Source organism: Dunckerocampus dactyliophorus, chromosome 17, assembly GCF_027744805.1.
Source record: "Dunckerocampus dactyliophorus isolate RoL2022-P2 chromosome 17, RoL_Ddac_1.1, whole genome shotgun sequence".
NCBI classification, from domain to species: domain Eukaryota; kingdom Metazoa; phylum Chordata; class Actinopteri; order Syngnathiformes; family Syngnathidae; genus Dunckerocampus; species Dunckerocampus dactyliophorus.
The window spans coordinates 1,990,894-2,004,596 of record NC_072835.1 but is presented as its reverse complement, the minus strand read 5'-3'; the positions used below and the strand labels follow the sequence as shown (position 1 = coordinate 2,004,596).

Here is a 13,703-nt window from a genome sequence, read left to right as displayed (position 1 = left end):
ATAGGCGTTTAAAGGTGGCTATAGGGGTGTTATACCATGTCTAGAGGGCTGTAATACTGTTAAAAAAAAAGGTGTATTTAGAAGGTGGTAAACAGGTTTTTCATGCTTAATCTGTCTTATTTTCTGTTATTATGTCTACTATATTGGGTAAAAATATCCCAAATAATAGCACTGTTACACAAAGTAAAGAACTCACTGGATGACATAAACCGTTGAAATGTCATGAATTAGTAGATGACAGTATTTTGCAAATGAGGTTGAAAGCTTCTAAGAAAAACTTTGCCAATCAACATTCAGAAAAGATTGGAAAAAAGAGAAAGCAAGTATTTGCTAAAGAATCCAAGTCAGACATCAAATTGAAAAAAATGGTTAAAACTAGTATGTTGAGGAAATATGAAATGTTACTTATGTTTGATGGTTATTTTTATTGTGGGGAATGATATCGGTTGAGTTGTCAATGAGGACATGCGTGACTGTCTGTGTGGCTGGCTGCTGTAAGTATGTTGGTTTTAAATTGCTTACTTTCTTAGTGGCTGAGTTTTGGGGGGGAAAAAAATGGACAGAGACAATAAGACTTGTTTTTGTTCTGCTCCCTTTCATTCGGGTTTGAAGACTGTGTTTATGTTATATAGTTTTTTTTCCTTTCTTGAAATGTTAAAAAAAAAAACTAGTGCTAAGTAGCACATGCTAGCGCTAAGTAGCACATGCTAGTGCTAAGTAGCACAATGTTAACGCTAGCACTTAGTAGCACAATGCTATCGCTAGCACTAAGTAGCACAATGCTAAATAGCACAATGCTAACTAGCACAATGCCTACACTAGCACTCAGTAGCACAATGCTAACGCTAGTACATGGGTCGGCAACCTTTAGTGCCTCCTCTTCCAGTAAAAAACAAATAGTCTGGAGCCGCAAAACATGACACAGCTTATAAACTTGTCAAAGTAGTCAACGTTTTAAAATGTTACAGCAACAACATTCAACAATAAAAAGTGCAGCAAGTGTGTGTAGGCCTACTCTGAAATCATTTAAACGCCTCTTTCCCACCGTGCAACACAGACAAACAGCTACAACCCAGTTTTGATCAAAACGAGCCGTCTTCTGTGCAGTCTGACTTCTATTGATCTCCAGGAGAAGCCGGCAGCAAGACCGGAGCGCAGGGGCCGTCTACAAATATCTTCTTTTTCTTCTTCTGTATTATGGCGGTTGGCATCAAGGTTGCCAACTCCTCAGTAAAACGAGTATCTATTGGCTGTCCTGGAAGGCCATATGTGGCGTCATTGACTACAAATATACTGCTCAAAAAAATGAGAGGAACACTTGGAAAACACATCAGATCTAAAGTGGGGGAAAAATGATGTTGAATATGTTTCCTGATAATAAGTGGGTGATGTATTAGTAACAAAATGATGCCACATCATTTGATAGAAATGAAAATGATCACCCTATAGAGGGGGGAAATCAAAGACACCCCAAAAATGAAAGTGAAAAAATGATGCAGCACACTGGTCCATTTAGCTAAAATGTCATTGTAGCAACTCAAAATGATTCTCAGTAGTTTGTGTGGCCCCCACGTGCTTGTACGCATGCCTGACAACGTGGGGGCATGCTCCTAATGAGACTACGGATGGTGTCCTGGGGGATCTCCTCCCAGATCTGGACCAGGGCATCCATGAGCTCCTGGACAGTCTGAGGAGCAACCTGGCGGTGCCGGATGGACCTAAACATAATGTCCCAGAGGTGTTCTATTGGGTTTAGGTCAGGTGAACGTGGGGGCCAGTCAATGGTATCAATTCCTTCATCCTCCAGGAACTACCTGCATACACTAGCCACATGAGGACCAGGAGGAACCCAGGTCCCACTGCACCAGCGTAGGTTCTGACAATGGGTCCAAGGATTTCATCCCGATACCTAATAGCAGTCAGGGTGCCGTTATCTAACCTGTAGAGGTCAGTGCGTCCTTCCAGGGATATGCCTCCCCAGACCATCACTGACCCACCACCAAACCGGTCATGCTGAATGATGTTGCAGGCAGCATAACGTTCTCCACGGCATCTCCAGACCCTTTCACGTCTGTCGCATGTGCTCAGGTTGAACTTGCTCTCATCAGGGAAGAGCACAGGGCACCAGTGGTGTAGTTGCCAATTCTGGTGGTCTATGGCAAATGCCAATGGAGCTCTACGGTGCTGGGCAGTGAGCACAGGGCCCACTACAGGACGTCGGGCCCTCAGGCCACCCTCATGGAGCCTGTTTCTGATTGTTTGGTCAGAAACATTCACACCAGTGGCCTGCTGGAGGTCATTTTGTAGGGCTCTGGCAGTGCTCATCCTGTTCCTCCTTGCACAAAGGAGCAGATACCGATCCTGCTGAGGATTGAAGGACCTTCTACGGCCCTGTCCAGCTCTCCTGGAGTAACTACCTGTCTCCTGGAATCTCCTCCATGCGTCCAGGTACCGCAGTGATGCCCTGGTCCAGATCTGGGAGGAGATCCCCCAGGACACCATCCGTAGTCTCATTAGGAGCATGCCCCCACGTTGTCAGGCATGCGTACAAGCACGTGGGGGCCACACAAACTACTGAGAATCATTTTGAGTTGCTACAATGACATTTTAGCTAAATGGACCAGTGTGCTGCATCATTTTTTCACTTTCATTTTTGGGGTGTCTTTGATTTCCCCCCTCTATAGGGTGATCATTTTCATTTCTATCAAATGATGTGGCATCATTTTGTTACTAATACATCATCCACTTATTATCAGGAAACATATTCAACGTCATTTTTCACCCAGTTTAGAGCTGATGTGTTTTCCAAGTGTTCTTTTAATTTTTTTGAGCAGTGTATATACACGAACCAAAAAGTTTGTGAAAATTGACTTAATAATAATTTAACGGAGCAAAAAACATGCTTTCCGGGAGTTCGTCATCCCGGAAGTTTGAATGTGTTTCCAGGTTTACCACAGCCTCTTTTGCGTTCCCTCACAAAACAGTTCGTTCTTTTCTTTTACCCATTTTTTTTCTCCATGTCCTCTCCGGGGCTCCGTAAGTTGTTGCCAAATTGTATGTATATACTTTTTGTTTGTTTAATGTGTGTGTCCTTTTTTTATTTAAAAAAAAAAAAAAAAACATCTACACTCCATTACATATATCCGGGTGTTGCATTTTAGTCAACTGGTAGGAAAAGAGGCGATCAAATGAATAGTTGCATGTCGATGTCTACATTTATGTAACATATTTTCATGGTTCACACGTGTGACGTCCACCTGGATCACAAAAAAGGAACGTGCACTGAATGTTGCATTAGTGCATGGGTATTTATTGCATTCAAAGAAAGGATAAGAATGAACGCTGACATGTTTTTTTCTCCATTAAACATTGCTGACATCTAGTTGCATGAGATGGCATTACATGTCTTTCACACAGTCATCACTACGTTTGGAATTCCCCAGGAAAAACAAATACTTTCCTCATGTTTCCATGCATTGGTGGTTCCTTGGTAGAATTCCCGCCTGCCACGCAGGCAGCCAGTCCAGAAAATAGTAGAACCAATCCAGTACAGTAGAACTTAGAGTATTTAATCGAAGGTTTCTATCTCGTTAGTTTACCGTGTTGTGGCTGGATTACCGAGCGCCCACAGCGCCACCTCTGGACAAATGTATATTACACCTTTAGCTAGCGCTACCATTGGAAATGATTGGGAAACCGTTTGCACACGGCTTCGATTCCAATGCGATGAAACTTTTTCACTTAAAAGAAACCCTGTAAACTTTTTTAATGCACAATTTTACATCACAGCCTTAATTGACAAATGACTGTCTTACTGGAAGCGTTTAGGAGTTGTGCAATAGTGAAGTAGTAGTGGAATAATGAGTGTTGATGGTTGGTATACTTCCAATGTAGTAAGAACGCTTTGAGGAGGAGTTTGGTGCGGAAGAAGCAGTAGTTTGTGGTGCATGTTGGAAGTAGCAAGTCCGAAAAAGTCATCAAGGAAAGATTTTATGAAGAAACGCTCATTGCTAAAAGTAACAAAGTCTCTCTACTCTATCCTAAATTAGGCTAAGCTAAGATGAGCTAAGAAGCCTCGCCAGGCAGCTTTACGGAGTGATGTTGGTAGAGGTGAGAGGTCAGAGGTTGTGCTGGTGCATCTGCTGCTGCATGGTGTGCAGCATGTGCTGCATCCTCCTCAGCTGACGAGAGAGAGCACACCTTTCAGCACCTTCATCATCTCCGTCACATCAGGCACACCTTCATCACTCACCTGCTCGTCCCTCTTCTTCGTCGCGTCGTCCGTCTCTGGCAAGGACAAAGGCGGTGGGGGGAGGGGGCTCTCCGCTCGCTGCTGCGCCGTCATCTTGCTGCAACACGCCGAGTCATGCGTCGTTAGCATGTTGCTCTTTATAGGCGGGGCTTGATGCGTGTCACCTGCTCATGGCGCTGATGAAGCGCGCTCTGAAGCTCTCGTAGTGAAGGTCGCAGGTCAGGTCCTTGAGGTCGTGCATGTGCGTTTGGATCAGCATGGTCCTCAGCTTGACAAAGTCACAGTGACACGGGTTCTCCACTACAAACACACACACACACACACAGTATATAAAAGGGGAGGTGAAATGTAAGTAGGAAGAAGTGGGCGGGGTCTAACCCTCCACAAAGCCCCAAGGGTACATCCTCCCTCGCAGCCGCTGCCCTCTGACCTCCACCACCGTGTTGCTGCCAATGACGGCAAAGGGCATGCTGACCTACACCACAGACAAAAGGTCAAAGAATGAAAAAGTTCAAGGTTAAAGGCAGCCCTCACCTTCAGGTCTTCCTGCCTGGAGTCGTCATCGTCGTCCGAGTCGCCGTGTAGAAACTGATAGACTTTGATGTCGTGTGCGTCCATCTCGTCCCTCAGCTGCAGGCGGGACAAACACCGTGCTAGCGTTGCTAATGTTAGTGCAGGTCAGAGGTCATGCTGTTGTCTACCTTGCCTTTCAGCGCTGCGGTCTCGCTGGGCGTGAGCACGTCAGCCTTGGCGATCAGCGGAACGATGCTGACCTTCTCCTGCAGCGCCTTCATGAACGACACGTCCACCGGACGGAGCCTGCAACGCCCGCAACGTCAGCCCCGCGTCTCCTCGGCGGTGACGCTGAGAAGGCGAGAGGTCGTTACCCGTGTCCAAAAGGAGGCAGGAAGTACAGGCAGCAGTGGACACGATTGTCTTCAATCTTCTTCCTGTTCAGCCCGCTCTCGTCACAGAAATACTGGAAAAACTGATCGTCCACGTAGTCGCACACCCGCCTCCAGCTACACACACACACACACACACGTTATTGTAAAGGTTCATGTGATGATGCTGATTGAAAGTGGACACGTAATGAAATGTATGAGAATAAAAAGGTAACAGCACCCCCTGCTGCCACCGAACATCACTACAGCCTACATGCGCAGACAAAAGTATTGTTACGCCTCCTGGAAGTGAAGTGAAAAATGTCTTCCTTGGCCATTAAAGACGCGTTTTTCTGTCGTTTGATTGACAGGAGCCGTGTCCCGATACTTTTAATCCACGCGGCGGAGCAGGTGGCGCGTGTTAGCAACATGCTGAGGGCAAATTAGCACTGGCGTCAACAAGTGGCACGCGCTGCCCCCTGCTGGCCGGAGGTGTGATTCGTTAGGACGTTTCTCCATCACGTCTGTCGCTGATAAACGGCGCGGTGTCTCTGGCACAGTGTCGCGCGCGCGCACCAGTCCGTATTGTTGACAGCGTCGCCGAAGCCTGGGGTGTCCACGATGGTGAGCCTCAGCTTGACGCCTTTCTCCTCGATGTCCACCGTGTGCTTGATGATGTCCACCGTCTGATGGATACGCTCTGCACGCACGTGCACGTTAATGAGTTCATTCGAAAAAAAGTGGAAATGATCAAGAGGTGGACTCACCTTCTGCAGTGAGAAGTTTTCTGTCTTTGTGAAGATCCGTGAGGAACAAACTGTTGACCAGCGTGGATTTACCAAGGCCTGACTCTCCTAACACACGCACACAGTCAGCCAGTCAGTCAGTGTTGAGAGTGAGGAGGCGTTTTAGAAGAGAACACTGTGTTTCCTCGCAGTGGACAAGACGGAGAAGTCTCACCAGCCACCATGAGTGTGAAGTCAAATCCTTTCTTCACAGACTTCCTGTGCAGCTGATTGGGCAAGGAAGCGAAGCCCACGTATTCTTTATCCTGCAAACAAGCCACACATATCATATTATTAACATTATTTGTATTTATTAACATTGTTGTTGTCCAAGTGTTCTTAATGGGGTCACAGGCGCGTGTCATACATAAAGGGAAGTAAATAAAATTATTATTGGAGTGTAAATATTTCCCATCATGCATTGCATCAGCCTGGAGGGAAGGTTGTGTTGTTTGGCTTCCATATTCACTTTGCTGTATCTGTGCACGCCCCCACACACACACACAAGATGTTGCTGTGGGATGTTGGCGTCGAAATGAAGACACGACAACGCGCACAACAAAAACTTTTTAAAATTGATAAAAATAAGTGTTGCAGGTGTGTGCTGCTAATGCTAACGCCTTGAGCTAAGCTAGCTAAATGACCCATCATGTCTGCTAGCAGCTTAATTATAAAAGATAGTGAAACATTTGAGCTTTTAATTAAGCAAATACATAAATAAGTGATAACACACACACACACACAGTGTTACCTCAGTGTCTTTTAGCGGTACATTCCAGAACATGTAGTGACGTCAGCAGCAGGAAAAACAAGAGAAGCATCAGAGGGGGTCAACCGTGTAGGCGGGGGAGGGTCTCACCTGTGCGCTGCGCGTGGCTCCTCGTGCACCTGCTGTTTGCCGCCATCCTGTACGAAAACTCCTGGAAGACGTGTGTGTGCGTGCGTCCCGGGGGGGGGTCAGTACCGGTGAATAAATCCGAGAGGCACGTGCCGGAATCACACAGAAGCGTCCATGATGTTCGCGCCGTTTTCTGTCGACTAAAAGTCTTTGTGTTGGGGTGCACTTCTCACTAACACCAGAAGGGGGCGTCGCCACGTAGTAGACGCTGTCTGAGTGCGTGCGTGCAAGACACTCTAATACACACGAGAAATAAAGACCAGTAAATTTCCATGAAATAATTTCAAATCAAACCTAAAAGAAAAGTAAAATATCAGTCATTAGTAAAATACTACAACTTCCTGTTTCTTCCCGAGCTGTGGTGACGTCACACAAACACCTGATTGGTCACCACCCAGGGGGAACAAAGACAATACTGTACTGAGAGTAGTGCGCCTTCCCGCACAGCAATCATGTTATCATCAACGGGGAGCACACACATAAAGTAACATTAGCAATTCACGTGAACCTGTTCTTTAGCATGCTAGGCTACATCATATGTTTATTTGTATCTTTAAGCGTCTTTTTCTTCAGTTTGAAATACGACCTAACGTCCTGCTAGCTGCTGGTTAACAGGTCACATGTCCGTTGAATGTAAACGTTCTGTCTTTTCATGTCAACATACTTTTATTTAATTTTAAGGAACATTCTGGAATAGACGCACGGAGCCGTGTGTGTGCGTTGAGGAAGGCACACAATGGCCGCCACATGTGCTCGCTGCCGATTTGTAGACTGATGTGAAGGTAGATGGCGCGTTTATTGTCATGCTGCTGCAACAATACATCAGTAACACAATGGAGGGGGTCCCTGTCGTCGTCCTTGTGTCAGCAGGAAGCGCACCTGTCAAACAAGAAGGGGAAAAACAAGATGAAGTTGACGCTTAATCACTGGTACGGCGCGCGCCCACACACACACACAGGAAGTGGAAGTCAGAACAGAGTAGATAAGACCGGAAAAACAGAAAATGAAAACAAATCCATGCTGATAGGTTGGACAGGAAGTCATTCCTGCTCGCAAAGCAATCAGCCTGCTTTGGACACCAATTTAGTGTCTTATTCATAACATTATCAGCATTAGCATTTTCATTTAGGGACAATAGTTGGCGATGACATACGTGATGTTAGAAGTCATGTGACTTGACTCGTATGAGGACTCATGAACTGAGGAGGAAGCGGACAATGACAGGACGTGGGAAGAAACAGGACATCCTGACTTCCTGTCTGCTAACACCTGCTGCCACACGTACACTTTAAATGATTAAACACTTAAATATAAATGTAACTTTAAATACCCATGTTAAACAGCCACATCACTTAATAATAATGACGATCATCTGGATGGACAAAGATAGACAGCAAACACTTGCGCGCGCACACACACACACACACAGACAGACAGAATTTAAATGATTGACATCATGAAGATGTGTTATCAGCGGATGGACCCTATGTGCGCAAACACGTGTGTTCTTGAGAGTGTGTTGTGTATTTAGCCTGAACGCCGTCCCCCCCCAACTTTAACGTCCTTTCATCAGCAAGGATTGACATCACGATGGGAGAAAGCCACACAGAGGTGACCTAAGATTCATTTTGTGAGTCATGTACAGGGCCCGCCCCCTCGTTAGCAGTGATTAGAGAGGGTGTGGTGTCTCACACACTCGCGTGCTGATGAAGAGATAGCGTCTCATTACCAAAGTCTAGAAATAAGAAAAAAATAAAAATGTTAGAAAATCATTTGAATGTTTTGGCTTTTTGGTGTCAGGAAGTGGTGACTTTACAAAATAAGACATAACGGACGCCTTGTGTGCCCCCCATGTGGGTCTGTACCCTTTTGAGCAGACAACAGACGCACGGGGCCTTGGAGAAGGTTCTAGAAGTGGTGACGTTGTGTTAAACATCAGCGTTGCTGTGTTACATTGTGTGATGGAGAAACAAAAGCTCCGCGTTGGTTTGGGGGGGGCCGCTGAGCAGGACTGTTTCTTCAGCTGGACTGGCAGGAAGCTGACACTTCCTGTCAAAGCCCCACCTCCCTGTGACATCAGCAGCACCAAAGTATTTACTTTAAATTGTTTAAGTTATGAAATTATGAATAAAATTGTGCGCATTTTCCAGGAAAGACCGACTGGACTGACCTCCGAGTGTCTCCTGATTGGCCAAGACAAAAAGATACTTCAGTCTGATTAGCCCAAAGTTTGCTAGGAGGCTTTCCGGAGGGGAGGGCGCGGGTCTTTAAAAGCAGTGTGCACGCAGGCGACGCACACACACAGGAGCCTCCGCAGCGTCCTGCAGAGAAACATCCGACCACAGCAGCCATACTAGCGGGGGCGGCGATGATGCTGGCGGCTATCCTGGAGCCGCTGGGCTTGGGCCTGTGCACGTGGGGCTCAGTGCTGGTGATGGTGGCGTGCGTGCTGCCCACGTGGAGGGTGACGGCCTTCCTGGACTCCAACATCGTGGTGGCTCAGACCGTGTGGGACGGTTTGTGGATGTCATGTGTGGTCCAGTCCACGGGTCAGATGCAGTGCAAGGTGCACGACTCCGTGCTCAGCCTGGCGCGTGACTTGCAGACGGCGCGTGCCCTGACGGTGGTCTCCGTCGTGCTGGGCGTGCTGGGGCTGGCTGTGACATTAGCAGGGGCTCAGTGCACCAACTGCATCCGCCAGGAGGCGCTCAAGGCCCGTGCCGTGTACGCCGGCGGCCTCATCTACGTCCTCAGCGGCGTGCTGGTTCTGGTTCCGCTTTGCTGGATGTCAGGCAACATCATTGCAGACTTCCACGACCCCAAGGTGCCCCCCTCCAAGAAGAGGGAGATCGGGGCCGCCCTCTACATCGGCTGGGCCGCCGCCGCGCTCCTCCTGCTGGGGGGTGGCCTCCTCTGCTGCTCATTCGGACGCGCGGCAAGGAGCTCCTACGCCGATGATTACACCAACGGGGACAAGAAGCTCTACGTGTGAACCAACACTGCAGGAGAACAGGGACAGAACCACAACTGGCATCCGGGTATTTCTCAACATTCAACTCTTTAATAGTCATACTCATCGTACGGACACATGATTAGGTACACAGCTTAGTGCCAGCTGCAGGTGTGCCTAATGAAGTGACCGTATGAAAGTCTGTCTCCTGTGAATATGCAAATGAGTGTGCGCTTCAAACATAGTCACGTTCTTTGATGTTTTTGTACTTTATGAGCTCATTAAATAAACCTTGTTTGTTGACGAGACGTCCAATTATTCAAACCACGTCCTTCATCAGTGCAATCAGGAAGTCCATCTGGACCCGCCCCCTCCCTTGGGGGTAAACGAGGCGTGGACGCTGATGACCTCATTGATAGTAAAAGTGTGTGAAACATTCAAATATGCGCGTGCGCACACACACACACACACGGCGAAACTGGTCATGTGACATCCAAGGTTGCCCTCTGCTGGCAGGACATTGAACATGCTTTTGATTTAAACAAATTTTACTGAATTATTTCAGCAGTGAAGTCTGAGGTGGGGGGCGTGGGGGGGGGGGGGGGGGGCAGCGAGTGGACTCACAGCTGCCGTGGTGTCTGCTGACGGCGTGTCACTTCCTGTTGGGGTCCAGCCCAGCGTCAGTTTACTGTAACGAGGTGCAAGACAGCCTCTCCTGCTGCAGGGATGGGGGCACGGGGGGAGGTGGCGGTAGGCGCCGCCTACACTTGGTACTCCTTGAGCACCTGACCTGCTATGACCAGCCTTTGGATCTCGCTGGTCCCCTCGTAGATCTCCGTGATGCGAGCATCGCGATAGTGGCGCTCAGCGGGCATGTCCGTCACGTAACCCATCCCCCCCAGAACCTGGATGGCCTGACGTGGACACAAAAAACAAAAAACAAAAAATAAAAATACTTTGAAAGAATGACTGGAGCAACACAAAAAAGAGGGGGCGTGTCCCTGGCGCCTCACCTGGTGAGAGCAGAATGTGGCGGCCTCGGAGGCGGCGAGCTTGGCCATGGCGGCTTCCTGGAGAGGAGTTTTATTGTGAAAGGGTGTGGCAATGTGGTGGCGGGGCAGAGGGACGGAGGGTCGTACCTTGGTGAAGGGTCTCTTGGCGTCACGAAGGAGGGAAGCCTTCCACGTGAGCAGGCGGGCGCTCTCGATGGCCACCGCCATGTCGGCCATCTTGAACTAAACAAGCAAAGGAAGCTGAGCAGCCTGCAATGACACTTTCACAGCACTTGGGGGTAACGACAACCTGCTTGTTGTCAGGTTATTTTCTTGAAAACATTTTAGTTTTTTCTATTTTCCCATGGCGTTTCCCCGCCAATAATATGTTTGGCGCTAATGCTCTGCCAGAGAACGAGGGGAAGGGATCAGTGTGGCCAACTTATATTAGCAAATAATCAGACGCTTCGAGACGCTCTTTTTCATAAAAGCAACTTCCTGTCACCTGGATGGCTTGTAGCTTTCCGATGGGCGCGCCGAAGGCGCAGCGTTTGTGTGCGTAGTCGGCGGCACAGTCGAGCGACGCCTGAGCGATGCCGAGCGCCTGAGCGGCAATGCCGATGCGTCCGCTGTCCAGTGTTTGCTGAGGGCACACGCGCGGCGTTAGCCGAGATGATACGCATCCCAGCGTGCTCATGGGGAGAGGAGGCCGTTACCATGGCGATTTTGAACCCGGCACCACGAGGACCCAGCATGTTGCCTAGCGGTATCCTGCAGTCCTCCAGGATGATGTTGGCGGTGGACGAGGCCTTGATGCCGAGCTTGTCCTCCTTCTTCCCCAGCGAGAGGCCCGGGTGGGGCATGGGGACCAGGAAGGCACTAATGCCCTGTGTGTCCGTTCAGGAGACCAAAGACCACAACAGAGACCACTGTTAGAACCGCACACACCGCCTTTTTGCGAGCGAGACAACGAGCAACGGCGTGCCTTGTGTTTGAGCTTCCTGTCGGTGGTGGCGAAGAGGACGGTGGCCGAGGCGTCCCAGCAGTTGGTGATCCACGCTTTGGTCCCGTTCAGGACCCACTCGTCTCCGTCCTGATGGGCCACGGTGGAGGCGGCGCCTGCATCACTGCCATTCCCTGGGGGACACGGAAGAACAAGAGTGGACCTGCAGGACGTCAATGCATCAGGAGGCGGGGTGACACTGATGACTGGTGGCTAACGTTACCTGGTTCACTCAGAGAGAAACAGCCCACCTTCTCTCCGCTGGTGAAAGGTGTGACCCACTTGTGTTTCTGTTCTTCAGTACCAAACTTGAGGATGGGTCCAAGGTAGAGAGACTGAAGAGAACACACACACACAACTGTGATGGCATCACACATGTGGTGGGGGTCTTAAGTGAACACATCTCACGTTATTGACAGAAACCACCACTCCAGTGCTAGCACAGCCTCGGCTGATCTCCTCCACGGCGACGCTGTAGGCCAGGTAGTCCATCCCGGCTCCACCCAGCTCCTCAGGGACCTCCATGGCCATCACCCCCATGGCCCCCAGCTCCAAAATCTGCAGAGTACAAACACCGACGACCCAGTGTCATACACACGGCTGTGATGCGAAGGTAATTAGCATATGTTGAGGCGTGTACCTGTTCGGCCGGGTAGGACTGCTGTTTGTCCAGCCTGGCGGCGATGGGGGTCAACTCTCGGTCAGCAAAGTCTCTGCACGTCTGTCTGAGGATCTGATGAGTCTCTGGCAGCTCGGCCAGCTGGGACACACCTCGACACCCCCTCAGACACAAGCTGAGAGCTGAGGACCAAACAAAACATCTCAAATTAGCTCACTAGCTAGCTGCATGCCAAGTAGGTGAAAGGTCAACGTCGACTGCAGTCACTTTGGTCTCAGTGGAAGAACACTTTGATAATGTTAGAATACAGATTGTAATCAGTGTACTCAAAAGAACTGACCAATGCTTTCAACAAAAATGATGATAAATTTACTGTTCTGTGAAAACGAATTTGCTTATTTTAAGTTAGTAGCTTTGATAGCTGCAACTAGCCCAGCTAACCGAGCTCGGGTGCAAAGAATTTCAGCTAAGCAACACAAAACAACCAGTGTGTTTAAACAAAAAGAGACGTCTGGTATTTAGGAATGTTAAATGTAGGTTTAAAAACTTTATACATGACTGTGACTTAACGTCACCGGCTAGCCGAGGAAACTAGGAGCACCGGGCAATTTCAGCACAAACACAGCTAGCAAGCAGCTAGCGTCCACATTACAAAAGCGTCTTCCTGTCACCTTCGATTTGATGCACTTTTATAAAAGATGCTAACCTTTCCTTGCCGTGAAAAGAGCAGCCATGCTTGCCGTAACTCTGCTCAGTTAGCAGACAGCCTCCTGTGCAGCACAATGCTGCCTTCAGTGGCCGTCGGAATTTATTCGACGTTGAAAGAGCGCCGACAAATTTGAGTTGGGCTGCACGGTGAGTCGTTAACTGATGCTGAAATGCCGGCGATCGTAAGTCTGTGTGATCGTTCTCATTACTCTTCGCGATAAAACTTTTGTTTAATCGTAGAATGTGGGCGGATTTGAAGGAATTCCGTGCGGCAGTGATTGGAAAAGTTACGCAGCTTGGAACGTGAAGGCAGCACGTGACCTACAGTGGTTTTCTAACTGGTGACGCCAGCACGTCGCACCCTACGTGCGTTTGTGTGCGTGTTTTAAGGATTTTAACACGAGATGCTTCCTATTGCTGCCGAGGGTCTTATAAAGATAAACACTGACGTTGCGAAAGATTAAGATCAACTCGGGAGGCACTTTATTGACACAACTTCTCACCGTCACACATTACGCCGGTCAAGTGCTCAGAGACAAGAAACACACTTCCGGTCTTCATAATAAAAGCGCTGAGGGTTAAATCCTGTTTGACTGCACTGAACAAAATGAG

At 48.6% G+C, this 13,703-nt stretch overlaps 3 protein-coding genes across 3 annotated transcripts; 1 reads left to right on the top strand and 2 right to left on the bottom strand.

Annotated features, from left to right (window-relative positions):
* Positions 1 to 3,289: 3,289 nt before the first annotated feature.
* On the bottom strand, positions 3,290 to 7,583 carry septin5b (septin 5b). Its single transcript, XM_054756735.1, has 12 exons — positions 7,484 to 7,583; positions 6,781 to 7,055; positions 6,097 to 6,187; positions 5,904 to 5,990; positions 5,713 to 5,836; positions 5,140 to 5,274; positions 4,954 to 5,071; positions 4,787 to 4,882; positions 4,631 to 4,727; positions 4,417 to 4,552; positions 4,253 to 4,349; positions 3,290 to 4,181 (listed from the first exon to the last, which is right to left on the bottom strand). The coding sequence occupies exons 1-12, from the start codon at positions 7,566 to 7,568 to the stop codon at positions 4,119 to 4,121; spliced, it is 1,404 nt and encodes a 467-aa protein (XP_054612710.1). The 5' UTR covers positions 7,569 to 7,583; the 3' UTR covers positions 3,290 to 4,118.
* On the bottom strand, positions 6,672 to 13,271 carry acads (acyl-CoA dehydrogenase short chain). Its single transcript, XM_054756737.1, has 11 exons — positions 13,090 to 13,271; positions 12,405 to 12,565; positions 12,173 to 12,322; positions 11,988 to 12,099; positions 11,747 to 11,898; positions 11,478 to 11,648; positions 11,267 to 11,404; positions 10,909 to 11,004; positions 10,783 to 10,839; positions 8,685 to 10,683; positions 6,672 to 7,698 (listed from the first exon to the last, which is right to left on the bottom strand). The coding sequence occupies exons 1-10, from the start codon at positions 13,115 to 13,117 to the stop codon at positions 10,531 to 10,533; spliced, it is 1,218 nt and encodes a 405-aa protein (XP_054612712.1). The 5' UTR covers positions 13,118 to 13,271; the 3' UTR covers positions 6,672 to 7,698; positions 8,685 to 10,530.
* cldn5b (claudin 5b) lies at positions 9,041 to 10,072 on the top strand. Its single transcript, XM_054756738.1, has one exon. It carries the CDS (start codon positions 9,188 to 9,190, stop codon positions 9,809 to 9,811), a length of 624 nt encoding a protein of 207 aa, XP_054612713.1. The 5' UTR covers positions 9,041 to 9,187; the 3' UTR covers positions 9,812 to 10,072.
* Positions 13,272 to 13,703: the final 432 nt, after the last annotated feature.